This window comes from Eretmochelys imbricata, chromosome 20 (assembly GCF_965152235.1).
Source record: "Eretmochelys imbricata isolate rEreImb1 chromosome 20, rEreImb1.hap1, whole genome shotgun sequence".
Taxonomy (NCBI): Eukaryota; Metazoa; Chordata; order Testudines; family Cheloniidae; genus Eretmochelys; species Eretmochelys imbricata.
In genome coordinates, this window is record NC_135591.1 from 9,774,120 (window position 1) to 9,802,100 (window position 27,981).

General features: G+C 50.1%; 2 protein-coding genes across 4 annotated transcripts in view; one reads left to right on the forward strand and one right to left on the reverse strand.

The window, feature by feature from the left end:
* Positions 1-3,234: 3,234 nt before the first annotated feature.
* LOC144277536 (gametocyte-specific factor 1-like) lies at positions 3,235-26,291 on the reverse strand. 2 transcript variants are annotated; one of them, XM_077838404.1, is made up of 7 exons: positions 26,167-26,291; positions 17,259-17,356; positions 15,016-15,139; positions 13,285-13,374; positions 7,788-7,863; positions 3,907-3,998; positions 3,235-3,332 (listed from the first exon to the last, which is right to left on the reverse strand). In XM_077838404.1, exons 1-7 carry the CDS (start codon positions 26,189-26,191, stop codon positions 3,322-3,324), a joined length of 516 nt encoding a protein of 171 aa, XP_077694530.1. In that variant the 5' UTR covers positions 26,192-26,291; the 3' UTR covers positions 3,235-3,321. The 2 variants fall into 2 exon arrangements, with proteins under 2 accessions (XP_077694530.1, XP_077694531.1); XM_077838405.1 differs by lacking the exon at positions 13,285-13,374.
* The window catches only part of NCKAP1L (NCK associated protein 1 like), a 71,094-nt gene continuing 69,050 nt past the window's right edge, over positions 25,938-27,981 (forward strand). The window contains exon 1 of one of the 2 annotated variants that reach the window (XR_013348460.1): positions 25,938-26,276. Coding sequence is in view for 1 of the 2 variants with exons in the window: in XM_077838403.1 (XP_077694529.1) it covers positions 26,175-26,276 (102 nt within the window). In the remaining variant the exon portion in view is untranslated. The remainder of the gene's footprint in view (positions 26,277-27,981) is intronic. The other variant, XM_077838403.1, reaches the window with a different exon arrangement.

The following is a 27,981-nucleotide window of genomic DNA, read 5'->3' on the forward strand; positions in this document are numbered from 1 at the left end:
TTTTTAAGGTCAGGCTTGACAAAGCCCTGGCTGGGATGATTTAACTGGGAATTGGTCCTGCTTCGAGCAGGGGGTTGGACTAGAGGACCTCCAGGGGTCCCTTCCAACCCTGATATTCTATGATTCTATGATTCTACAGTCGCTTGGTGGTGGTGGGGTCTGTAGATGTGGATGGAAGAGAGAAAGAGCATGGCAAAATGTCCCTCCCTTTTATCAGGTCCTTTCTTTCCTCTCGGCTTTGCCCCCCCTTTCCCTTCAGAGTCAGGGGAGCATTATCTCATCGCAGTCCCAAAGGAAGGGGGTGTAAGGATGCTGGTTCTGGCAGGACCCAACTGAGAGTGCCAATTCAGGACAAATTGCTTCAAGCAGGGCAGTTACAGCCCAAGGCTGGGGTTTCTATGCACACCAAGGCAAACCAAACCAGCCAAACAGAGTAGACTTTGGTCTCACCCCACTGGCTAACCACAAGTCACACAAGCAATTCCCTTAGACACTCATTTCCCAATATCACCACCAGTGTCACTCGTTATGGGGACAAATGGTTATGAAAACCAATACCCCAGTAAAAGAAAAAAGGTTCTCTCGATCCCAAAGGACCAAGCCCCAGACCCAGGTCAATATACAAATCTGATCTTACCCACAAATCACGCTTGTTGCCAATCCTTTCAAATAAAAAATCTAAAGGTTTATTCATAAAAGGAAAAAGATATAGATGAGATCAAGAGTTGGTTAAATGGAATCCATTACATCCAGTCATGGCAAAGTTCTTGGTTCAGGCTTGTAGCAGTGATGGAATAAATTGCAGGTTCAAATCAAATCTCTGGAGAGCATCCACAGCTGGGATGGGTCATCAGTCCTTTGTCCAAAGCTTCCATGTAGCAAAGTTCCTCCAAGGTATGAAGCAGGATTGAAGACAAGATGGAGGCATCAGCCTTTGAGAGTCTTTTCCACATGTAAGAACACCTCTTTGTTCTTACTGTGGAAAACTACAGCAAAATGGAGTTTGGAGTCACATGGACAAGTCCCTGCATACTTTGCTGAGTCACTAGGCATATCTGCCTTCTCTCAATTGGTCAATTGTATAGCTGATGGTCCTTAATGGGCCATCAAGCAGCTAGGCAGAGCGGACACCAACTTGTCTGGGGTGTCACCCAGAAGCGTAGCACAAGTTTGAAAGAGACAGTATAGAGCCAACATTCATAACTTTAACTACAAAAAGGACACCCACATATAAACAACACAATCATAACCAGCAAATCCTAACCTTGTCTTAGACACCTTATTTGACCCCCTTTATACAAGATTTGGTGCCACTACAGGGCCTTGGTTGCAACAATGATCTGTATGCTCCCAGATTATGTCAATAATGTCACAGGGGGTGACTCCCTCCATGGAGTAACAGATTCTTTTGTTGCTGCTTGAGCCAGTGTCCACTGTTCTGGTGAGGCTGAGCAGGGCTGGGCTTGTCCCATCCCTGTCCTGACAAGGTGTGAACTGCCTCTCTGTTCATGTTTTTACATGGGCTTGCTGAACAAGAAGTAGGACTGAGTGGACTTATAGGGTCTAAAATTTTTCCATTGTTTTGTTTCTGAGTGCAGTTATGCAACAAAAAAAACCACACTTCATTTGTAAGTTGCACTTTCATGATAAAGAGATTGCAGTACAGTACCTGTATGAGGTGAATTGAAAAAATATTTTTCCATCATTTTTACAGTGCAAATATTTGTAATAAAAACATTGAGGGCTGTATACTTTGTAGTGTGTTTTAATTGAAATTGATATATTTGAAAGTGTAGAAAAACATCCAAAATATTTAACAAGTTTCAGGGGGGTAGCCTATTGTTTAATAGTGCAATTATGACTAATTTTTTTGAGTTAATTATGAGAGTTCACTACAATTAATTGCATGCCCTAATTTAAATAAGTGTTGAAAAATTAAGGAGGGTGCAGGAAAGAGCTACAGAAATGGTTCAAAGGACTGGAGAAGATGCCTTGCAGTGAACCCAGGGAGCTCAGGCTGTTCATCGTATCAACGCAATTGAGAGGTATCAGAGTTACTCTCCCTCTTGTGAGCCAGGTCTTCAAATTCAGGCTGGAGGCCACTTGGAAGATGCTTTAGGCAAACAGTTAGTAGGTTTGATATGGGAGGGAAAACAGAGAAGTTCCTGGCCTGTGATAACTAGATCAGGCTATAATGGGCCACTAGATCTTAAGAGGCATAAGAAGGGCCAGACTGGGTCAGACCAAGGGTCCATCTAGCCCAGTATCCTGTCTTCTGACTGGCCAATGCCAGGTGCCCCAGAGGGAATGAACAGAACCAGTAATCAAGTGATCTATCCCCTGTTGCTCATTCCCAGCTTTTGGCAAAGAAAGGCTAGGGATGCCATCCCTGACCATCCTGGCTAATAGTTGTTGTTGCAACTATTTTCCATGAACTTATCTAGTTCTTTTGAACCCCGTTATAGTCTTGGCCTTCACAACATTCTCTGTTAAGGAGTTCTACAGGTTGACTGTGCGTTGTGTGAAGAAATACTTCCTTTTATTTGTTTTAAACCTGCTGCTGCCTAGTAATTTCACTTGGTGACCCTTAGTGTTCTTGTGTCATGAGGAGTAAATAACCGTTCCTTATTCACAAAAAGGAGGACTTGTGGCACCTTAGAGGCTAACCAATTTGAGCATAAGCTTTCGAGAGCTACAGCTCACTTCATCGGATGCATAAAGTGGAAAGTACAGGGAGGAGATTTTATACATACAAAGTATATTTTTTTCCATGGTCTGTGTGTATGTATAAAATCTCCTCCCTGTACTTTCCACTTTATGCATCCGATGAAGTGAACTGTAGCTCCTAAAAGCTTATGCTCAAATAAATTGGTTAGCCTCTAAGGTGCCACAAGTCCTCCTTTTCTTTTTGTGAATACAGACTAACACCGCTGCTACTCTGAAACAGTTCCTTATTCACTCTCCTCACCAATCATGATTTTATAGACCTCTATCGTATCCACCCTTCATTGTCTTTTTTCCAAGCTGAAAAGTCCCAGACTTATTAATTGCTCCTCATAGGTGATGAAGGGTTCATGCCATCCAAGCCACCTCTGTTGGGAAGGAAGAGTAGATGGGAAATCCACTTTCCAGAAGGGTTAATGTGGCACTTGTCAGACCATCAATATGGTCTCTTCTCAGAGTGCAGAACACAACACCACACTGTTTATACAAAGGGAAGTTTTATTTTTCAGTCTGGACACTAAGAACAAGTTTAAAAATATTTAAGTTTAAAAGCTTCTTCAACTCTTCTCCAGGCTGCACCTTCCCATAGCAAGAGCCTCACAGAGAGCCTGCAGAGAAAGAGCCAGGAATTGAGACAAAATACAGGTGGGGGAAAGGTACTATGTTTATAAGCAGGCCTTAGGGTCAAATGTTACTTATACAAGGCGGCACTTTTTAGCCCCCCCCCCAAAGAGCTTCTGACTCAAAAACATCAGCCCATTTCTAGCAGTGGAGGAAAGTCCTCTAGGACACCAAGCTTTCAGGAAGTGACACTGGTTCAGTAATATTCACTTTGGGCAGGAAGCAGCTTTGCTAGCCTCTACCCTCATTTGGTATCTTTGTTTCACTTCTCCCTCTTTCCATGAGATTGTTGGCTCCCAGCTACAGGACACGTTCTGCTCATGAAAGCAGTGTGCCTTGAGCAAGTACCTTAGTAACTAGTGGAAGTAGAAATAAAGAGGTTTCTTCCCTTCAGAGATCGGTCAGCAAATGTCCTAGATGAGTACAAGACATGCCCAAGACATGAGTACAGTAAGACCCAGTCTTATGACCAGCTTCTGAAACATCAAGTTATGACCCTTCCCCACCTCCCAGACAGTTAGAATAGTTTAGTCCCACTCCCATGGTGCCCCTGCCTTGTACCTTTTCTCCAGGAGTGACCCTTTGGAGTCCATGCTGCTGAGGTGCTCCTGGCCTGTATTTGCTGGTTTCCATCCCAGCCTGTCTCACCAAGACTGGACAATGAGATGGAAACGGAGAGGAGTTAGTACATACACCAGGATGAGGAGTTAGCATGGCCCATCTCAGACTGCCAGATAGTCCACAGGACATGCCTGCATCATGGGACTGCCTCCATAAGCCCCACTCCCAGTGCCACATGCAGCTAGCTGAAGAGACTTGTCAGCATGTCCCCACTTTAGTCCTGGTTACCCAGCTCTGAAGGCCAGTTCTAAATAGGACCCCATAGCATTCCCTGGGATCTGCTACCTGTGTGTGCTTGAGGGTCCCCCCTTCTGCCAGCTGGGCTTTCCCAGCAGTGTGTCTCTATGACATTCCATGCCAGCGTGCACTGGATTGTTTCCCCATAATACCCCTGGTAACAGGCAAGTCTTGTCCCCAGGGCAGGGGCAATGCATTGGTTGTAAGCTGCCATGTGCCTTCCCAGTGCAGCCCACATGAAGGATGGCTCCCTCCCACCTTGGCAAACAGCAGCTGTTGAGGCACCTGCCTGGATTTTACTCCAGGCCAGAAGGGTTTGTGGAGAATGTGCCCATAGTGTCTGGATCATGAGCTCTCTGGGGCATAAACAGTCTTGGCTTGTTTGCCTGGCACAGTGGGGTCCTGCTCCCCATCTGAGGTCCCCAGGTGCTACCACCACTCTGATCCTGCTTAGAAAATGCATTTACAATGCTGACTTATGCCAGCTAATTCCTGCTGCCATGGGGTAGCAGCCATGTGTTAAACGGGGGAAGGAGCAGGACAGGTTCCACTCACAAAGCAAGGATTTCAGGGTGAAGTAGCCAACAGCTGACTGCTCCTGCATATCCAGTCTTGCCTTGGAACTCAACCTGCCTTCCCTTAGGTAACATTTCACTTACAGCAAGATCCCCCACATCTCTGGTGTTCAGCCATTTGTCCCCCAAAGCTACAGCGTGGCTTCCATTCCACTGAACTCTGGATCCCCTGCCCCTCGTGCCCCTGTAACTGCCAGGGTTCAAGAGCTTGGTAACTCGCCACACGGCATTGTCCAAGGCCAGGTGTACGCCCCTCCCCCTGAGCCATGTAGCTATACCGCCCTAGCCCCTCAGGTAGACCATGCTGGGTTGACAAGAGGGCTCCTCCCATCGACATAGCGACTGCCTCCTGGGGAGGTGGATTAGCTACGCCCTCCCATTGGCACAGGAGTGTCTTCACTCCTACAGCTACAGCTGTAGCGCTGTACATGAAGACAAGCCCTGAGCCACGAGAAGGGTTAAGGACCAAGGAGCCCCAGTGCTCTCAGTTACATGGGTACAAGCTAGGAGATGCTCCAGGATGTCTGTGAAATTGCTAATGGAATTTTACAGACTCTGGCCCAGACAGATCCAAAGGAACAGAAACTGGGCTGGGCTTCCCCCCTCGTGCGCATGTAGCGAAGGGAACACAGCAGGTATTTCTAATAGGGTTGCTGGCTCCGGCATGGCCACCTTCAGTGTCCCTGTCCTCAGGGCTCCTCAGTGGTTTCACAGAGGCTCTCTTAGCCGGTTATGCCCTTACTGAGGCTGACTTAGCACAAACAGCTCCAAAAACAGAGTCCTCCAAGCCCCAGGCAAGAGTTCATATATTTTAAAGGTTTGGATCACACCACTCAGGCCTTTCTGGCCTTGGCAGGCCGCTCCCAGTCCTACCCAGCTGGAGCCACCTTCTTCTCTGCAGCTTCCCCAGAACTTTTCCTTACCTATCACAGAGACTGCACTGGTGGGTCACATGACCCAGTCACATGACCTCCATTTTCCCCACTTGGGGAAAACATGTCACAGATGGGGCCAAGACTTATGGGGCTAGTGGCTCTCTGACTCAGGCAGGAGTCTCCAAGCAGTTCTCTTGGTGGCTCCATTTATGCTCAGCAGAACCATGTAATGGGCCAGTCAGAGGTGAAAGGGCGTACCAGCTTACTGGTACAGTGTACCGCCAAGAGCCGGTGGGCTGTACCAGGGTGGATCAGCTTCCCCAGGTGCAATTTAAAGGGCTTGCGGCTCCCAGCAGCGGGTGGAGCCCCCGGTCCTTTAAATTGCTGCCAGAGCTCTGCTGCCGGAGCCCTGGGGTAGCGGCGGAGGGGCTGGGGCAGCGATTTAAAGGGCCCGGGGTGGTAGTGGCAGCTGGAGCGCTGTCCTCGGAGAACTGGCAGCAGGGCTCTGGGGACAATTTAAAGGGCCCAGGCTGCCGCTACCGCCCAGGGCCCTTTAAACAGCTGCCAGAGGCCCCGGCTGCTGCTGTTACCCTGGGGAGGGGGAAGAAGGCACTTGCCAGTACAGGGTGGGCCGGCTCTGGCTCTGACCTCCCCCAGCCCCACCCCTTCCACCTGAGGCCCCACCCCTTCCGGGGGCCAGAGCCAGCCCCAGCCCAGCCCTGTACTGGTAAGTCCCTAGACTTGCTTTCACCCCTGGGCCCAGTTCTGACCTCAGTTACACCCCTGCAATCTACAGCTGTTAGTCACGCTGTGCAGGTGTAACATGAGCAGAAGCAGGCCAATTACAGCTGTCATAACCATACAGCTAAGGGTAGCCTAGAATTCCTCCTTACCTGTAAGGGGTTAAGAAGCTCAAATAACCTGGTTGGCACCTGACCAAAAGGACCAGTCTGGGGAGGGGGAGGATTTGTTGGGTGTTCTCTCTCTCCTGGTACTGAGAGAGGCCAGGCCAAAAAAAAAAAAATCTATTTTCTCCAACCAATCCTGAACCAGTCTAATATTACAAAAATAGTAAGTAAACCCAGGCAAGGAATGTTAGATTATCTTTTGTTTTAGCTTGTGAATTTTCCCTTTGCTAGAGGGAGGTTTATTTCTGTTTTTTGTAACTTTGAACTAAGCCTAGACGGAGTTCCTCTGTGTTTGTGAATCTTTTGTTACCCTGTAAAGTTCTTCCACCCTGATTTTACAGAGGTGATTCTTTTACCTTTTCTCTAAATAAAGTTCTTCTTTTAAGAACCTGATTTATTTTCAGTGTCCTAAGACCTGGCGGGGGGGTTGATCTGTGCTCACTTTGTAACCAATTGGTTAGGATATTATTCTCAAACCTCCCCAGGAAAGGGGGTGTAAGGGCTCCAAGTGGCCCTCCCTGAACGTTTGCTTAAATCACTTGGTGGTGGCAGCATACTGTCCAAGGACGAAAGGGATTTGTGCCTTGAGGAATTTTTAACCTAAGCTCGTAGAAATAAGCTTGGGGGTCATTCACGCGGGTCCCTGCAACTGTACCCCAGAGTTCAGAGTGGGAAGGGAACCCTGACAACAGCCTTGGGTATTGCAGGGGTATTGCTAGTGAAGTTCTGTTAGATTTCTGGTCACCCAACTAGAACGGCAGAATCCAAGAGTGACTATTGCAGGAGTGCACGGAGTTATTAGAAGGGCAAGAACCCAGTTGGCCAGACAGTGTGGCCAGCCACAAGTGTTAAAACACAAACCAACCTAAAAGTCAGGCCCCAAAACCCCATGAAATCTTGGGAGTTGGTTTCTTTGTCTGCTGGTTATGTAGCATTTAGGCTTACACAGACTTTTTCAACCTTTTCTCTCAACCAGGAGGGCTAGACACCTGTTTGAAATCATTCTCGGCTTCCCAGCTGTGGGGCTTTACAAAAAAAAGCTACCAAGGTTCATGAGCCTTCAATATAGTTACCCAAGTTAGCAGCACCGCCAGTGCCATAGCTGTTGATGCCAGTAGAGCTAGGACAGTCATGCCAGTGGGGGTCCCGGCATGACCGGTGACCCTCTTTTCCCAAAGGGGTGCAAAGTGGCTGCTAGAACACATGAAAGGAGAGTTAGCTCTTACCTTTGACTTGCGCTTAAGGTGCAGTTTGCCTTGAAGCCAATAACAAAAGGAGAAGTGGCAGCAGACTCATCTGCCTCTGAGGAGGAAAAGCTTAGTGTGAGTGCACAATGAAAGGCTACTGGATAGGTTTAAACACACCAAGACTCTACACCCACAGATCACATGAACAGGAGGCCATTGGCCCTGCTCTCTCCCCAGCCCACTTACTTGGAACAGATCCTGTTCCAGAGTTCTCCTTAGTTGTGCTTCAGAAGGAAAATGTAACTCCATGCTCTGGGTGTCCTAAGCCTCTAACTGCTGGAAGTGGCCCACTTGGAAGTTGACCTGTTCTGTTCACCACCTCTGAAGCAGCTGGTGCTTGCCACTGTCAGAAGACCAGATACTGGGCTAGATGGAACATTGGTTTGACCCAGTATGGCCGTTCTTATGAATGCCCACTGTGCTAGCCCTGATCCTGCTGCCCTCCTGAGTTATAAGGGGCATGGACAAGCAGAGGAACCACAATGCTGAGGTGCTAGCCGGTCTGGTGAAAGGGGTTCTCTTGGGATTTGGGAGCATTGCCAACACCCTGAAGGGTTAACATGCTCAGGCCCTCAGTAACAGCCCAGAGAGGTTTTATACCTGCACAACAGTTAAGCTTGCAGTTGATAGGGCTGGGGCCTGCCAGAGGGATGGAGCAGGATATAGGCTTGTTTGCAAGAGACTTTTCCTGACCACAAGGCTGACAACTCCAGAGATGTTTGCAGTGTTGGTGTAGCAGTGTCTGTCCCAGGATGAGAGAGATGGGGTAGGGGAGGCGATCTCTTATTGGATCAATATCAGTTGGTGAGAGAAACTTTGGAACCACAAAGAGCTCATCTTCAGGGCTGGGAACGGTACTTAGAACATCACAGCTAAACACAAGTGGAACAGATGGAATATTCTAAACAAAGGGACCATTCAATGTGAAGTGAATTGTTAAAACCCCTCCAATCATTGGGGCGGGCGGGATTGTTAGTGGGTTACAGATTGTTGTAATAAGCCATAAATCCAGTGAGGAGTCTAGGGGCATCTTAAAGACCAAGCTTTCATGGGTTAAGAAACCAAAACAGTCCTATTTCAGATGCATGGAGTGAAAATTACAGATGCAGGCATAGATATACTGAGATATGAAGAGGAGGGAGTTGGTTCTCCACTTGTAAAATAACTCCCTTCTCCTCATATCTCAGTACATTTATGCCTGCCTCTAATTTTTACTCCATGCATCTGAAGTGGGATTTTTTTATTATTATTAAAATAAAAAGCTTATGCCCATGAAAGCTTATGCCCAAATAAATCTGTTAGTCCTTAGGGTGCCACCAGACTCATTGTTTTTGTGGATACAGACTAACACAGCTACCCCTCTGATACATAAATCCAGTCTCTCTTCAGTTCATGATTTTTAATGTCTAGAAAAGTTAGGAATTTAAGCTCTCCAGCCTGTCTTTTGAAGGGTGTGTGCAGGTTTCCTTTGAGGATAAGGACTGAGAGGTCAGATAGAGTGAGGACTTTGAAAATTGTTCACCTACAGGTGAGAGGATGTTGTTTTTGTCTTAACATTTTTCTGAGAGAGAGTTCATTTGAGAGCACAGTGATGGTCTGACCAGTTTCACCCCCATAGTTATTGGGGCATTTAGTACACCACATTATCTGACAGGCATGTGAAGGCCCACCCTGGATTTTGAAAGAGGTGTTGGGGGGAGGGGGTTTGATTACTGTAGCAGTGGAAATGTATCTACAAGTTTTGCATCTGTTGTTCTAGATGGGACTGGTGCTGCTTTGCGTTGGTGTGTTCTGTCTGTGGGGACCTTGCTTCGGATTAGCTTGGAGCTGCAGAAGAAGGGGTTCAGGAAAGATCTTTCAGGAGGGGTCCCTACCTGGTAGGTGTTGTACTGGTTTGGACTGCAGTATGGGGTGGCAGGTGACAACTAGGGGTGTATGGTCAGACGAGGTGTTTTATTTCCCTATTGAAGCAGGTTCTCAGGCTATTTGGGTGCCAAAAAAACCAAAAACAAAAACCATTATCTACGGGTAGATGTTAAGATACCACAGAATATGTTCCAAGGAGCAAGTCCTGGATATATACACCTTAACATACTGAAAACTGCCTTTACCAAAGAAGGACACTCCAGAGAAGTAGCTCCCCCATCATGGAATGGGACACCCAAATACTCCAAGAGAACCTGCTTCAATACAGAAATATCCCCTCCCCCCAGCTCAACTGCACACCCCTGCCGCCTCACACTGGAATCCATATTGGGTATCAAACTGGCACACAGAGCACATGTATAAAGTTTGCTGACGATACCAAGCTAGGAGGGGTTGCAAGTGCTTTGGAGGATATGATTAAAATTCAAAATGATCTGGACAAACTGGAGAAATGGTTTGAAGTAAATGGTAGTTTGAGTAGCGAGTTCTAAAATGCTTAACCTGTCCTTGGAGTAATTATCCCTATGGCAAATTGTATTAAAAAAGAACAAACTAGGTTTGTTTCTACTGGTGGCACACATCCACACATACCTCGGTGCATAACAAAAATTTATTCTACACATGGATGGAAAAAAAATAACCCTGCCTATGAGTAAAGCTGTGAGTTTGTCAGAGTCATGGATTCCGTGACCTCCGTGACTTCTGCAGCAGCCAGTGTGTCTGGCTCTGGGGCTGACTGAGCAACTCAGTCTGGGACAGTTGCACTAGTTGCTGCTGGGTCAGTCTTGGGCCACACCCCACCCAACAGCAGGAGGAGCCGTTTGGGTGAGAGGAGGTGAGGGCTCTGGGTGATGCTTACCTGTGGGAAGGGGGGCTCCCTGGAAGCAGCAACATGTCCCTCAGCTTCTAGCTCTGTGCACTGCCTCCACCTGCAGGCACTGCCCTTGTGGCTCCCATTGGCCACGGTTCCCTGCCCCAGCACCCCTGGCACTCCCAAGATTTAGTCAGGGGTACAGGACTAGTCATGGACAGGTCAAGGGATGTGACTTTGTTCATGGCCCATGACCTGTCAATGACTTACTAAAAAATACCAGTGACTAAACCATAGCCTTACCTATAAGGGAAGATTGAAAAAGAAAAATTGGGTTTGTTTAGTCCAGAGAGAAAAGACTGAGGCAGGACATAAGTTTTCAAGTACATAAAAGGTTGTTACAAGGAAGGGAAAAAAGTTGTCCTCTAACTTCTGAAGATAGGCCAAGAAGCAATGGGCTTAAATAGCAGTAAGAGAGATTTAGGTTAGCCATAGGGGAAAAGACTGCGCTGACAGGAAGTTAAGCACTGGAATAGATTGTCTAGGGAGGTTGTGGAATTCTGGTCATTGTCTAACCTGCTCTTAAAAATGTCTAAACACCTGTCAGGGATGGTCTAGGTAATACTTAGTCTTGCCTTGAGTGCAGGGGACTGCACTCAAAGACCTCTTGAGGTCTCTTCCAGTCCTACAATTCTAACTATAACCCATACTCAGTGGGGACCTCTCTGAAATAAATCTTTCCTGAACCCCATTTTCTGGTCTTCAGACAACTTCCCAGCCTCTCCAAGATCATCAGAAGCAAGCTCCCCACAGACCAGGACACCAACTCAGAGCAGGGTCTGCTGCTGCTTTAACAGTTGCAAAACCAACACACATGGCTCCACTTTCAAGATCCATGGTTGTATACATACCTATCAACATGTGGTGTACCTCATCCAGGGCACTAAACGCCAACAACAACGTGGGTGAAGCCAGACAGCCAATTGCTACGCTATCGAATGACCTCTGACAGGAAAATAAGACAAGAACACCCTTTTACCTGCAGGCAAACACTTTTCACAAAACAATCACTCTGGGCTGGTCTACACTGGCATTTTACAGCCCTGCCACGGTCTCACTCAGGGGTGAGAAAAAACACCCCCCTACAGTGCTGCAAGTGTCAGCACTGTAATGCATCAGTATGGACAGCGCACCCGTGCCTGGAGCCGTGCCCCTTGTGGAGGTGGTTTAGAGCCCGGGGAGAGCGCTCCCTGAGTGTTGTGCTGAGCTGCGACTACATAAGCCCTGTTAGAGAACTGCTGCAGCACTGTAACGTTGCCAGTGTAGGCAAGCCCTCTATAGCTGGCCTCTCTGTCCCTGTCCTCAGGTGAAGCCTGCACAACCCCTGGAAAAGACAAGCCTGAAAGCTGAAATTCCTAACTTTGCTAGACATTCTTCAATCCATGATTTTTAGACACTGGATTTATGGTTTTGTACAGTAATCTATAATCCGCTCACAACTCTCCCCACCTCCTATGACTGGAGAGGTGTTAACAGGCCACTTCACCATGAATGGTCCCTTGAAATGGGTTAACTACTTATGCAAGAGCCAGCAGGAGGGCTCAGTCCTGCCCCGGAGGAGCCAATGGTTGCTCTCACTGATTTTAGCAGCAGGGATCTGGCCTCGTCCATGCTATGGGAATCTCCTCCCTGCAACCCCACTGCTTTGGATAAAACAGCAGGACCTGGGCACAGGAGAAACCTCAGCAGCTGGAAACAAAGTACCACCATATTAAACCTGCAGCCCCAGAGCCTTGATGCAAATTCCAACAATACTGAAGCTGTGGGAGCTCAGCAGGGGCAAGGCGGGGGGCCTGCCAGTGCCCCCCAAATTCCCCAAGTGGAGACAGACACAGCCTTGTCAGCTACAGCATGCTTTGGCCATAGTAGGATTTTGACATGTTAACCACACACACCCTCACACCCCTGCCCACTGTACACCTTGTTTAGCATTTAAATGTGGTAAGTATTGCATTATACAGCTTAGTTTAACTAGTTAAGACAAAGCAGTTGTACTTTAGCATGTGTTAAACTGGTTGAGTGAAACACTATCTACCACAAGTACCAAACCTTTGATCCTATTTAAAGGAAGAGCCTACAGCCGTCTAAACTGGGTTATTTAGAGGGGGAGTTGACCAGAGTAGCTATTCTGGGATAGTGCCCAAATGAGATGGGGGCTATTTCTTAACAAGCATGATTTTATTCCAGGATTACTTTGCTTATCAAGTACACTAATTATTCTGGAATTGAAGTCACTGATTCTTAAATACTCAGAAGTATCACTGATTCATTGTATCACACAATAGCTATGCCAGTCAGCTTCCATGTGTAGACAAGGTATAGTAGTGACTGGTAAAGCTAAAGGCAGCATGGTGTGTGGTTTCATGCTCCAAGGCCTGGTCTACACCTAAAACATACACCAACCTCGCTACGTCCCTTTGGAGTGTGAAACGTTCATCCCTCAAGAGATGTAGTTAAGCCAACCTAAGCCCTGGTATAGACACTGGTGGGTCAATGGAAGAACCTAGCCGCCTCCTCGAGGGGGTTGATTAGTTACAGTGACTGAAAAACCCCTTCCACTATTGCAGTAAGTACCTACACTATACCACTTGCAGTGTAACCATAGCCTCAGTCAAGTCCTGTAAGGCATAGGTACCGCATGTCTCCGATATCATTGGCAGCTTCTTCACTGACACTCACCTGCCTCCCAGTCCTCTAGGCAGGGGGGACACTGCCAGGATCTTGGCACCTCTTTCTGTTCCTTCTTGGGACAGAAATTCATTGAGGTCTCTGCAAGCAGAGGAGACATGTTACAGGACTTGGAAGGAAGAGAAGAAGCCAGGTAGCTGATCTAAGAGCGAAACATGGTTGTCTATATGGATCAGGGCTCAGTTCTGTTAGCCAGAGGCCCAGCATTACAAGGGGTCAGAGGCCATGTTTAACTGGAGATGCTCCTTAGTGAGGGAGATTTTCTGAACTCTCCTCAGAGCCAGGCTCAGGTCAGACTGAAGTGCGTCCAGGGTCTCTGCTCTCCTGTGGTGGCCCCAGCTCAGTCCAGCCAGCTGGACAGCCTTTGTTCCCCAGGGCACAAGTTCATCCACCCCCAGGTTCCTGCCACACACAGAATGGGGAAGCCTTTAAAAGCCAAACAGCTTGACAAGCTGAGAAGTGTTGGCTCCTACAAGCCTAGCTGGGAAGGCCAGAGAACTCCCCACAAGCACCCTGACATTACACAATGGGGCCAATATGGTTCCACTGCAATAAACAGGGCTCATGCAGAGCTGATACCATTGACCCTATGAGGCTCAGTACATGCACTGATCTCCAGAGTTCTCATTACAGCTGTGGGGCCAGGTTCTCATCACAGCTGGGACAGGAAAGCCAATTCCTGCCCAAGGAAATGTGAGTTTCCTGTCCCAAAGCAGGACAAAAAGTAAAAACAACAACAAAAAAATCCAAAAACCCCCCAAAAAATCCAAAAAAAAAAGCTAGCCCCCCTCCCCCAATTGGGTTCAAGTGAAAATGTTTTGGTCTTGGACTATTTTAACTACAATTAGTTTCAAATGGTTATTTTGAACCAGAAACTGGATTTTCTTGTTTCAAGAGCCAAACAATGGGACTCAGATTTTCCAAGTTGCCGTGTCAAAGCCCAAAAAACCCTTTCCCACGAGGCGTTCATGGAGATCAGGGTTTTCTGACAAAAATGCTTCCTTGACATTCCCCACTGGCTCTCCTAAGCACCTAGTTAGCCATTCAGTAGGGCCCCCAACACCCTGAGCCTGGCATTGGGCACTTCAGAAATGCTGGCTCCTAGTGCTCTGCTCTCTGGATGCAGGTTTGCAGGCTGTCCCCCACTCCCTGTGGTCAGCAGCTCCCACCCCAGTGAGCAGACGGTAGACACCACGACTCTTCAGTGATGCCAGGTGACCTGCCCCCTGCTGTGCCAGGCAGTGAGCACTTCCCCCAGCTAGTCAGGAGGATACTTCCTTAGCCTGCTATGAACAGCTAGCTATGGGCATTGGGGAGGGGAAGGGATTTCTAGCCAACTCCTGTAGAATCTGCTAATGAAGACAGGCTGGGCTTGTGCTGCTCTACACTGGGACTTCAGCCACTAGAGCAAACCCTGCATGTTCACAATTTATACCAGTGCAGCTAAGCCAGCACCTGCAGCCAATACCCAGCCCTGCGATGGTACAGAGGGATGTGCTGGGCAACAGCGCTCAGCCTTGCTCAGAGCAATTACACCTACAGTAGTTGTGTGCATACCCTGCACTCATCACATGAGCTACAGATTGCTCAGGGCTTGCGTTGGTGTCCAGAGCAAGACGCCCTTGTCCAGACTCCCTTGGCTGGGGCAGGTCACGTCGGTAGCACACCTGCTTTAATACATGTATGGTCCTGCTGACTACTGGCTCCCTCTCCCAAGCTTACCACTGAACAGCTCTGGCACCCTGTCCGTGCAGGTGGAGATGTGCAGCTGGAGCTCTTGCTTTGGGACTCTGTGGCGAGCATTGTAGGGGCACGTGGCCAGCTCTTTGGCTCTTTTCTTGTTATTCTGGAAGAGAAGCCACAAGATGCCACTATGCAGAGACAGCAGGGAGGTACTGCTGTGGCCTCTGCTCAGTGCTTATAAGGGGAGGCAGCTGACAGTATCTCTAGGGATGCATCAGAGCCAGAAGACTGGCAAGCCGGAAACAAAGCATTGACTTGCCGAGTGCTTAGTGAGAGAGCACCACTCAGTATGTCGACACACTGCAGCTGGGAGCAAGCCTCCCGCCTGGACAGATGGGCTTGAGCTAGTGGTGCTCAAAGTAGTGTGCTAAAAATAGCAGTGTGGATGCTATAGTGGGGACTGGAGCTTGGACTCAAACCTACAGAGAGAAGTGGGCTTAAGAGCCCAAGCCACAACATCCACATTGCTATTTTTAGCCACACTAGCTCAAGCCCCACTACTCTAAGCTCATCTACCTGGGCCAGGAGACTCTCTCCTAGCTGCTGCATAGACATACCTGTACATGCAGGGAATCTGGGGCATCTGCAGCAGTGCTGAATTTCTTGGACTTGATTCTTGGTTGCTCCAGCCCTGTCCAAAAAGAGGTGGGGAGTGGTGGGGAATGGTCTTCAGACTACCTTAGCTCTCCCTAGACTTGGGCTGAGCAGCTCCTGCCCTTGCTGCTGCAAATTACTTTGGGCTGCTCTACTTCTCATGGCCCTGGGCAGCAGAGCCTAGCTATAGCACAGCTACTCTAGCTACACCCAATGCAGCCACAACCTGTCCCCTATGTCGGGCATGGAGCAGGGCTAGCTTGGAGCCAGCACCCAACCCAGAGAGGCCCCTTTACAGGATGTTTTCCCAGGAGACCATTTCCACATACTTCAGGCCCCTTTGTGCCGCCAGAGTAACCTAAAGGGACATTAGTGTAACCTCACTAAGGCACTGGAGCCCCTTAGTGACACAGGGCAGGCCTGGATCTAAGTTGCCTTGAAGTTCAGGAGCTTTTGGAGCCTGGGTGTCTCCAAGGGTTAACTCTGCAGTGAAGACATAACTCAAGTGATCAGCAGTTGAGCTGGCCTAGCCCAGGTAAACAGCCAGACCATAGAGCCCTGCCCAAGCTGCTGGGGCCACACTCACTCATGCAAGGCTCAGACTTTTTTGGGGGTGGGGTCAGCCCACAGAGGAGGGAGAGGAGGTGTAGCTGCTGGCTCTCAGCTGAGCTGCTCTGATGTTTTCCCCCAGTGAATTGTAGGAAGGCATGAAAGGACTATCAGGTTCAGTCTGGGTCTTCAGTGCAGAGTGGGCAGATTACCAAGAGAGGCAATCAGACTCCCTACTACTCCAGCAGGGGTCAGCTAACCCAGGTGTGAAGCACCTCCACACATGGGCCAGAGGGTTTGTGGGGATGGACAGAAGCCAGGGTAGGGGCAATACCTGAGTTAACTGGGCAGTTAAGAGAAGCCCCAAGTGTGAGTTTCACATAAACGTAGGTCTGGAAGGGACCTAGGTAGGTCATCTAGTCTGTCCCCTGCATGGAGTCAGGGCCAACTGTTATCTAGCCCATCCCAGGTGTTTATCTAACCTGTTCTTAAAAGTCTCCCTAGATGATCCCTAAATCTCCCTTGCTGCAATATAAGCCCATTATTTCTTGTTCAGTCCTGAGTGGATAAGGAGAGTAGATCACTCTGCTCTTTATAACAAATTTTACCTACTTCAAGACCTATTAGCCACCCCGACTAAACAAACTCAATTTTTTCAATTGTTCCTTATAGGTCATGTTTAGACCTTTAGTCACATTTGTTGTTCCCCTCTGGTCTGTCTCCAATTTGTCTACATCTCCCTGGAGTGAGAGGCCTAGAACGGGACACAATACTCCAGCTCAGGCATTATTAATGTTGAATACAGGTGAAGAATTACTTCTTTTGGTCTTACAACACTCCTGCCATTACATCCCAGAATAATGTTTGCTTTTTTGCAATAGTAGTACATTGTGACTCATTTAGTCTGTGATCCACTATAAACCCCAGATCCTTTTCTGCAGTGCTCCTTCCTAGGCAGTCATTTCCCATTTTGTGTTTGCACTGGAGGCAGAGGAAAATAGTTTGCAGGGAACAGAGACAGGTGGCCATCTCCCCTCTGGGCACCTCAGACTCTGTCCCACTGGGTAGCTTGCTCTTACCTCTTTACATTTGACCAAGTGGTAGGGGAACCTGGAGGCTCGGATCTGGTGGTTTTTGTCATAGGGGCATGGGATGAGCCGCTCAGGATCCATCACACCTGCATAACAGAAGGCACACAATATACAGTGAGGCTAAAAAGAGGGGTAGGCTGCCTGGGGTGATCCCCAAGGCCAATGAAGGTAAGGGCCAGTGAGAAATCAAGATCCTGAGACTCACTGTCCCCTTTCCTTTGGGCACTGGGAGAGGTCAACCCAGGAACCCCAGTGAGGGGCCAGCCACCCCCTTACATTGAGGCTAGACCTTAGGTAACTGAAGGCCAGCAGCATCCTCCTAGCGTCACATTTGCAGGAGCTGGGGTGTTAGACACCAGGCTCCATAGATTCAAGGCAAGGGCCACAAGCCTTGGTAGTATTGCCCACCTGCCATGGGGATGGCACAGGAGCTGGCAAAGCCATCCCAGACACGCTGGCAGGCAGGCAAGGTTGGGAGAATGATTTTCACCAAGAGATATTGACACTTCAGCTGGCACCCAGCTGGGGATGCAGACAGCTGTTGAAGTGCAAGGGCTTGTCTACACTACAGGGTCTATAGCAGTGGCTTTGAACCTGCAGGGCCCAATAAGCCCAGAGCTGCAGCCTATATGACATCCTCAGGGCCATACAGGTAGTACTGGATGCGGCCCACATAAACACATTGTGGGCCACACATGTGGCCCATGATGGTAAATAGGTTGAGAACCACTGGTCTACAGCAGTGTAGCCACAATGCTGTAATTATGCTGGCATAACGTCATAGCTCAGACACAGCCTACACAGAGATGGGCTCCTCCTGTCACTGCAGGAAAGCCACCTCCTCCAGCACCTTAGCTGCAGCCACCTCAGTTAAGTGTAGGCCAGGCCTCAGTCTTCAGTGTGTCGCCAAGTGACGAATGTTTACAGAGCGTTAAGTGCTGCTTTCTGCATGGGAAGGACGCCCGAGTGTTCTTCAGAGACACCCGTTGGGGCTCAGCCCTAACGTGTGTGCAAAGCATCAAGAGAATTCTGCTTCATTTGAGCAATGTTGCTTGGCTACACTGGGAAGCTGACTGGCAGGACTAGTCTAATGGTATACCATTATAGCTATGCCAGTCAATGACCCTCTCTCCCCAACATAATAAATACCTCATTCTTTCAGAGTGCTCTGCAGCATTTTACAGCTAGGGAATGGAGGCACACGAAATCCCAGCATGGATTCACCAAGGGAAGGTCATGCCTGACTAATCTAATCGCCTTTTATGATGAGATTACTGGTTCTGTGGATGAAGGGAAAGCAGTGGATGTATTGTTTCTTGACTTTAGCAAAGCTTTTGACACGGTCTCCCACAGTATTCTTGTCAGCAAGTTAAGGAAGTATGGGCTGGATGAATGCACTATAAGGTGGGTAGAAAGCTGGCTAGATTGTCGGGCTCAACGGGTAGTGATCAATGGCTCCATGTCTAGTTGGCAGCCGGTATCAAATGGAGTGCCCCAAGGGTCGGTCCTGGGGCCAGTTTTGTTCAATATCTTCATAAATGATCTGGAGGATGGTGTGGATTGCACTCTCAGCAAATTTGCGGATGATACTAAACTGGGAGGAGTGGTAGATACGCTGGAGGGGAGGGATAGGATACAGAAGGACCTAGACAAATTGGAGGATTGGGCCAAAAGAAATCTGATGAGGTTCAATAAGGATAAGTGCAGGGCCCTGCACTTAGGACGGAAGAATCCAATGCACAGCTAGAAACTAGGGACCGAATGGCTAGGCAGCAGTTCTGCAGAAAAGGACCTAGGGGTGACAGTGGATGAGAAGCTGGATATGAGTCAGCAGTGTGCCCTTGTTGCCAAGAAGGCCAATGGCATTTTGGGATGTATAAGTAGGGGCATAGCCAGCAGATCGAGGGACGTGATCGTTCCCCTCTATTCGACATTGGTGAGGCCTCATCTGGAGTACTGTGTCCAGTTTTGGGCCCCACACTACAAGAAGGATGTGGATAAATTGGAGAGAGTCTAGCAAAGGGCAACAAAAATGATTAGGGGTCTAGAACACATGACTTATGAGGAGAGGCTGAGGGAGCTGGGATTGTTTAGCCTGCAGAAGAGAAGAATGAGGGGGGATTTGATAGCTGCTTTCAACTACCTGAAAGGGGGTTCCAAAGAGGATGGCTCTAGACTGTTCTCAATGGTAGCAGATGACAGAACGAGGAGTAATGGTCTCAAGTTGCAGTGGGGGAGGTTTAGATTGGATATTAGGAAAAACTTTTTCACTAAGAGGGTGGTGAAACACTGGAATGCGTTACCTAGGGAGGTGGTAGAATCTCCTTCCTTAGAGGTTTTTAAGGTCAGGCTTGACAAAGCCCTGGCTGGGATGATTTAACTGGGAATTGGTCCTGCTTCGAGCAGGGGGTTGGACTAGATGACCTTCAGGGGTCCCTTCCAACCCTGATATTCTATGATTCTATGATACCTGAAGTGGGGTTCCAAAGAGGCTGGAGCTAGGCCAGGGGTGGACAAACTTTCTGGCCTGAGGGCCAGATCGGGGAAGAGAAGTTGTATGGTGTGCCATGAATGCTCACAAAATTGGGGGTGCAGGAGGGGGTGAGGGCTCTGGTTGAGGTGCAGGTTCTGGGGTGGGATCGAAGGGTTTGGAGAGCAGGAGGAGGATCAGGGCTGGGGCATGGGGAGAGGCTCAGGGGTACCGGCTCCAGGCAGCATTTACCTCAAGCAGCTCCCAGAAGCAGTAGCATGTCCCCTCTCCAGCTCCTACAGAGAGGTGCAGCCAGGCAGCTCTGCTGCCCAGAGGGCCGGCTCTAGGCACCAGCCTAGCAAGCAGGTGCCCGGGGTGGCAAACAGGAAAGGGTGGCACTGCAGCAGCTTTCGGAGGCATGCCAGCGACAGCTCCTCCGCTTCCCTCTTCGGCAACATTTTCCTTTGCTGCTTGAGGCGGCAAAAAATGTACAGCCGGCCCTGGCTGCACACTGCCCCATTGGCAGGCACTGCCCCTGCAGCTCACATTGGAGTGCTGGAGGGGTCCACTGGAACGTGTAGGAGCTGGAGTGGGTCATGCCGTGGCTTCCAGGAGCCCCGTGGCACAGCCCTTGGTCTAGCACCCTAGCTGGAGCAGGGCAAGCCCCAGACCCCGCTCCCCAGCAGGAGCTCGCGCGCCCGCTTAAAACAGACCATGGGCCAGCCTGTGGGCTATAGTTTGCCCACCCCTGAGCTAGGCTGTTCTCAGTGGTGGCAGATGACAGAACAAGAAGCAATGGTCTCAAGTTGCAGTGGGGGAGGTCTCGGTTGGATATTAGGAAAAACTATTTCACTAGGAAGGTGGTGAAGCACTGGAATGGGTTACCTAGGGAGGTGGTAAAAAGAAAAGAGACTAACCAATTTATTTGAGCATAAGCTTTCCTGAGCTACAGCTCAATTCATCGGATGCATTCAGTAGAAAATACAGTGAGGCGATTTATATACACAGAGAACATGAAACAATGTGTGTTTATCATGCACACTATAAGGAGAACTTGTGGCACCTTAGAGACTAACCAATTTATTTGAGCATGAGCTTTCGTGAGCTACAGCACGGCATGCATCCGATGAAGTGAGCTGTAGCTCACGAAAGCTCATGCTCAAATAAATTGGTTAGTCTAAGGTGCCACAAGTACTCCTTTTCTTTTTGCGAATACAGACTAACACGGCTGTTACTCTGAAAACTGTAAGGAGAGTAATCACTTAAGATGAGCTATTACCAGCAGGAGAGTGGGGGGGCGGGGGGAGAAAACCCTGTGTAGTGATAATCAAGGTGGGCCATTTCCAGCAGTTAACACAAACGTCTGGGGGGGGGGGGGGGGGAGAATAAACATTGGGAAATAGTTTTACTTTGTGTAATGACTCAACCACTCCCAGTCTCTATTCAAGCCTAAATTCTGTGAGTATATATAAATCTCCTCACTGTATTTTCCACTGAATGCATCCAATGAAGTGAGCTGTAGCTCACAAAAAGCTTATACTCAAATAAATTGGTTAGTCTCTAAGGTGCCACAAGTCCTCCTTTTCTTTTTGCAAATACAGACTAACACAGCTGCTACTCTGAAACCTAGGGAGGTGGTGAAATCGCCATCCTTAGAGGTTTTTAAGGCCTGGCTTAACAAAGCCCTGGCTGGGATTATTTAGTTGGTGTTGGTCCTGCTTGTAGCAGGGGGTTAGACTAGATGACCTGCTGAGGTCCCTTCCAATCCTAACCTTCTATGAACCCCTGCCTTAGAGTCAGCACAAGGACCTGGCTCATAGAGTTAAGCAGCCCAGCACACATACTGCAGCATTACAGCCACAAAATGGAGACAACATTGCACTGCTCCATTGCCCAGCTCCAAGCACTTTGAGATACGTAGTGTTTTGGCTCAGTAGAAACCCTAGGTATTGTGGTTATCACAGCTTCAACAGGCTAAGGTAGCTAGAAAGCCTCCCACTGAGTATTTTGTAAGTGCCTTTGCTAGCTCTCTACCCCCTTCCCAGGATATCAGCTCAAGCTGCGACACCACTCAGCTCAGAAGCTAGGTTGCTTTTAGTTTTTTCAATTCCCATCTCCCATTTTCCTCAGGTTTCCACAGCAGCTACTTTCCCTCCCAGCCCCTAACCCTCTGAGTAAAGAGAGGCCAACATTTGAGCTAGAAGCCAGACACCAACTAAAAAATCCCAGACAGACAGTCTCTTTAAGGCTAATTTTAGGCACCAAACCCTGATCTTACTCTACCATAACTCTTCCCACAGAGTCTTGTCTGTACTCACCACTGCACAGAAAGTCCTTCTCTGGCAGTTATGTCCTAACCAGCCAGCCCTGTTCTTCTCAGTAAGCAGTGTTCAGCCCCTTTTATAGGCCACTTATTTAGCACAGGTGAGGGCAAATTCCTACCTTATCTCTCAGATAAAAGCCTCCCTTCAATCTATTCCCAAGTATGAAAACAAGCTCCCCCTGGTGGTGGCTATGGCTGGCTTATATGGCTCCTTACTTGGCTCAGCCTGGGGGTCCCTGTGCAGAGATGGGGCCCTGCTGTTCCCATGGAATCAAGGCTAAACAGTTGCATGGTTTAAGTTCTGGAACTGGGTGCAGGGGCCACTGAGGGCCTGGCCAATGGCAAAGGAGCTTTCAGAATGCTCAGTGACATCATCCTATACGAGCTGCGTGGTGTACGCGGACAACACGGGGGAGCCTTAATGCCAGCTTGGGCTGGGGCCTGGGTGCTCCCCTTGTTCAGTAGGGCTGTGCTGGGTCAGTGCCTGGATGGGAGACCCCTGAGGATGCTGAGGACTCCGGAGCTGGTGGTTTCCCTAGAGAGCCCTGGTGGGTGCCATGCTGGGAACCTGACACTTGCAATTGTGATAGATTCCAAGGGAATGCAAGTCGATCCTGGGATCCTAAGCTATTGAAAATCTGTCTCCCTAGTTTCAGAGTAACAGCCGTGTTAGTCTGTCTTTGCAAAAAGAAAAGGAGTACTTGTGGCACCTTAGAGACTAACCAATTTATTTGAGCATGAGCTTTCGTGAGCTACAGCTCACTTCATCGGATGCATACCGTGGAAACTGCAGCAGACTTTATATACACACAGAGATCATAAAACAATACCCCCTCCCACCCCACTGTCCTGCTGGTAAGTGCCTCTTGGGCTCAGCAAGCGAGTCAGGCAGGCTGCAATGCCCAGTAGGGAGAGCACTGGCCTGGGACTTGGGAGTTCTCAGACCTGGCTTCTATTCCCTGGCCTGCTGTGTGACTTAGGTAAGTTGCTTGCCCTCTGTTTCCCCACCCACTCTGTGCCTGTCCTGTCCACTATGAACCCCCTGTGGCAGGGATGTCTCTTGCTCTGTGTTTGTGTAGCGCCTGGCATGACAGGGCCCTAATTTTGGTTGGGCCCCTAGGTGTTCTTGTGACGTATGCCATGATCAACTGGCCAGTGAGCCACTGTGTGTGGTGATATTGATGGTGGGAGGTGCCAGAGAGTCCTTGCTAGAGGCTCATTCATCTCCTTATCCCCCAACATGCAAATGGCAATGGAAGATTCTCGCACTGCCCCGCAAACAGCTCAGCTCAGTCTTCATCTCTTTCCTGGCACTGCCAGCCAGGAGGCCAGTTAGGGCCCATGGCGAAGTGGGGACAGTCTGTAATATTTTTATGACTCCTACCTATACTGCGGTTTCCCTCTGTACTTTGCGTTGCTATTCGGTGGGTGCAAAAGAGTTAAGTCACTGTCTGGGATGGAAGGATGGGTCCTTAAGGAACTGGTGGGAACCCACCCATATAACAGAGAATCTGAAAAGACAATGGAAGCCCCAAGGGCTGAACAATTGACACCACAGTGTGAGAAGCTCAGGCAGGCAGTATGTGAACTCAGGGTGGCTCTGCCTGAAGACAAAGGACTAATCTCCAGTAAGAGGTGGAGGAAGGGAATCAGAGCTGGCTTTTGGAAGAGGCTGGCTTGCTCTCACCTGGGTCAAACTGAGTGAGCCAGAGAGCCAGAATCACAACTGGCATCCTGAGCACTTGGCTGGTGGATTGCTCTGGCTTGGCCAGATGGACTCTTTCTTTAACTTTATTTCTCTCTGCTGACCGAACGACTTCCCATGCTGGGTTCCAGTTCACTAAAAGACCCTGATCTGTTTTGAAAAGCTGCTGATGTCGCTTCAGATCCTCCCTGAGGGTACTGTGCCCTGAAGCAGACAATGTCAGTACAAGCCTCCGGCAGGGGTCTGGCTTGGCTGGTTTCTCTGTGTGGAGCCAAGGAGAGAGACAAGGATCAAGTTTTGGAGTCGTGGAGGCCATGGGCCTGGCCCTGTGGAACTGTGTGGGTCCATGGGGCCAGGCACACTACCAGGGTTACTCCCAAGGGACAGGTTACAGGCTGGCCATAGACCCTGTGAATCGGCAACAGGGCCACTAGGAATTAGACTGACCCTCACCCACCCCCATACACAGCTCAGGGCAATGACTTTCTGTGGCTGTGAGGCTGCCCACACAGTGAGAGGGAGCTGTCTGGTAGGAGCAGGTAAGATCCAAGGCTAGAGCATGGTGTTCTAACCTGATTAGGCCTCACACACAGGCAGTTTATGACCCACTCAGGTGTCCTAGTAGAGGGGGCCCTCTTGAGGCAGTGAGCTAGGCCTCAGAACCTGCACAAGAGGCCACAATCCTCCACGAGGCCAGTCAGTTCCCCCAGAGGCATTTGTTCCTGGGAGAGTTTCCTTCTTTAAAAAAGAAAAGGAGTACTTGTGGCACCTTAGAGACTAACCAATTTATTTAAGCATAAGCTTTCGTGAGCTACAGATGCACCGGATGCATCCGATGAAGTGAGCTGTAGCTCACGAAAGCTTATGCTCAAATAAATTGGTTAGTCTCTAAGGTGCCACAAGTCCTCCTTTTCTTTTTGCGAATACAGACTAACACGGCTGTTACTCTGAAACCTTTCCTTCTTTAGACTGCCCCCTGGGCAGCTCTCCCATCCATCCCACAGACTGGAAACATCTTGTCCCCAGGTTCCCTGGCTCCATTGTGACTGTAGTGTGGTGGACGGACCCTTGTCTAGCACCCTTCATTTGGAAGGTTTCCAGGTTTCTCAAAGTGTGGGAGTGTCCCTTGCTAGGGGGCAAAGCAGGAGCTGGAGAGCGCCAGGAGTTGTCACAATTGTTCCCTAGAATTTCCATCAAAATGTCATGGACACCAAGTCAGATGTCTTACAGAAGTGTAAATCTGTTACATTAACACTATTACCTTAATCAACCAACCTTGTAATCTCATCAAAAAGCTATCAAGTAGTTTGACAGGATCTGTTTTCCATAAACCCTTGCTGATTTGCATTAACTACATAATGGTCCTTTAATTTGTTATTAATCGAGTCCTGTATCAGCTGCTCATGGCCCTGGTTGTCTGTGGCCTTGTACTTCAAGCCATCATTCAGGGCCAGGCCCATGCCACATGGGTGACATGCATTGCCAGATCAGGGCAGGGCACCAGAACGGAGGTAGGTGGGGGGGGGGGGGGGGCAAGAGGCCTGGCCTGTCCACTTTTCACCAGGGGCCTGGCCCTCTGCCCCTCGTCTTCCTGCAAGGCCCCACCTCCCAGCCAGGCAGGAAGTGGGGCCCAGCCCAGGGAGCCTGGGCAATGTGGGGAGGCACAGATTTTTTACTTGCCCTGGGTAGGGGGCCCACGGGGTGGGGACACAGGATGGGGGCTCCCTGGCCCAGCCTGGCTGTGACTTGGCTGGGGGGGGAAGGGCTTTGGGGAAGAGAATGGTGTGGCCACAAAGGGGGCAGGGCCTCATGCCCCTCCCTCCCCGCCACTTCTAGGCAGAATCTGTCGCCCCTGGATCAGGGTGTTGGTGTTTTCACTTGTTTTGCACTGGTGTGAATGGCAGGGGGCACTGAGCAGTGAGCCCTGCACCCCTGGGTCCAGCTCAGGCCCCGCTCGGCCGCAGGCTGATGGCGAATGTTCAGGGGCTGTCAAACAGCCGGGCTTTGGCAAGAACAGAGCAGACGGCTTCTCTGGGTGATAGGGGTTGCCACAGAGCATTGAGGCCCTGCTGAGTCCCCGCCCTTGAGCCCAGCCCAGGAAGCCACGGCCCAAAAGGGGAAGCTGCTGTCGGCGCTTGGGGAAGTGTCGCTGCAGGGTGAAGCTCGGCTCTGCGATGGCTTTGAGTGCCTGGACCAATCAGTGGGATCCCTGCTGTCTCCCCCGCACACAGCCGAAAAGGAAGCGCCAATCGGAGGAGCAGCAGCAATGCCGCCCCCTTCCCCACAGCGCAGACCTGCCATTTTGGTGGCTTGGTGCCTGTCGGGTGTGTAGCCGTTGGGAGGCCTGGCCGCCTCCTTCCAGTGGGTTATTGGGTGTGGAGCAGGGGTGAGAGCTCACCCGGGGAGATGTCTCTGCCCTCCATCTACCAGCACAAGTTCGCGGAGAAGCTGACGATCCTCAATGACAGGGGGAAGGGCGTCCTCATCCGCATATACAACATCAAGAAGGTGGGTGTGGCCGACCTGCGGGGTTGCGTGGGGGGGGAGGCTGAGTTTGCACCAGCCTTACCTTTGGCTTGATTGGGAAAGGATGGTTCTTCCGTGATCAGAGCAGGGGGCTGGGTGCCGGCATGCCTTCATTCCTAGTCCAGGGAGGAGAGTGGGGTTTAGTGGTTAGAGCAGGGTGCGTGGGAGCCAGGATGCCAGGACTCTACTTCTGGCCCAGCGACCAGAGTGGGGTCTAGCGGTTAGAGCAGGAAGAGGTGGTCAGGAGTCCCAGTGCTGCTGGACTTGTTCTAGGACTTACGGGAAGTTGGTTTCTTTCACTGTCCCATGGGCTAACAGCTCCTTTGTGGCAGCTGTGAGGGCTCATTCCTGAGGGAAGGGAGGGGGTTCGGATTGGAATCCAGCCTAAGGTTCAGCTGAGGACAATGCAGGGAGAAGGTTCAGGCTCAAACCCACTGAGCTGCTCCCTGAGATTTTGGACCCAGCTGGTGGAAACCTCAGGAGACCGGCTGCTCCCAGGAGGGCCCACCCCAAGGCCTCAAATCTCCTGCGAGCCACACCCAGTGCACAGCCCGGAGGCAGGCTCCTCTGGCTATAGATCCTGCTGCAGGGGCAGAGGCAGGGGCTGTGATTCCCAATCCCCAGGGGTCCCAGCTCAGTGTGTGACCTGCCCAGAGCACGGACAGGTAATCAGTGAACTCACCCTGAATCCCGGCTTGGCTGTACCCTGGCCCCTTTCATTGTGGGCTGCCCCATCCTATGCTGGGCTGGCGGCTCCAGCAGCTCTTGCATTTATTGGGTTCCTCAAGACTGTAACATGCTTATCAGACACCCCATTTCCCCTTCCCAACCAGCAATGGCTGGAGGCAAAATCCTAGCTTGTGTGTGCTGCTGGGGCTGGGAGCATGGGCCTAGCAGACTGCAGCGGTAGGAGACAGGACTCCTGGTTCCCTCCCAGGCTCTGCCCTTGACTGATTGTGTCCCTACCCCCACGGTGCCTCAGTTTCCCCATCTACGACATGGGGAGGAGGAGATGGACCCAGCTATCTGAAGTTACTGAGGATCCTTGTTGGATGATGAATGTTAGGCATTACTGGGACAGTGATCAGGGTGGGGGTTAGCATGGGGGAGGGGGCCTTTTCTCTACGCTTGAGGGTCACCTGATCTGGCTGTTGCCAGGTTGCTGCAGTTAGGCTGGCTAATGTGCCAGTGCCCTGGGGGTCAGCACCCAGCTGGGGCAAGAGGCTGCTGGGTAGGGCCTGGAGGTGTTCCAGCCATAACCGGAAACAGCTGCCACCTGCCCCCTTCCTGGTGGAACCGGCTGGCAGCTTCCTCTTTCCCATCTGGGCCTGGTGATAGCGGCCTGCCCTGCTCCCATTCGGGACTGTTCTTCCCCAGGGCTCCCTGCTGGGCCTCCCAGAGCTGGGGGAGGAGTTCCTGGCCTTTGTTTACACAGATTGATTTAACCCACTGATCCTGAACTCTGGGTGTGCCACAGCGGCAGGAGAGCCCTACCATGCCTGAAATCTCTTCGCTTGCCACAGGGGCCTCTTCCATCGCTGCTTGCCGTACAGCAGGGGTAGCCAATCGGCAGACCGCAAGCCACATCTGGATCACCAGATGCTTTTGAACTGAGCCCAAAATCTTTTTATTTACTTATTGTTATCACTGTTATTAGTTTTTATTAGTTTCTCTGGAGTCTGGACCT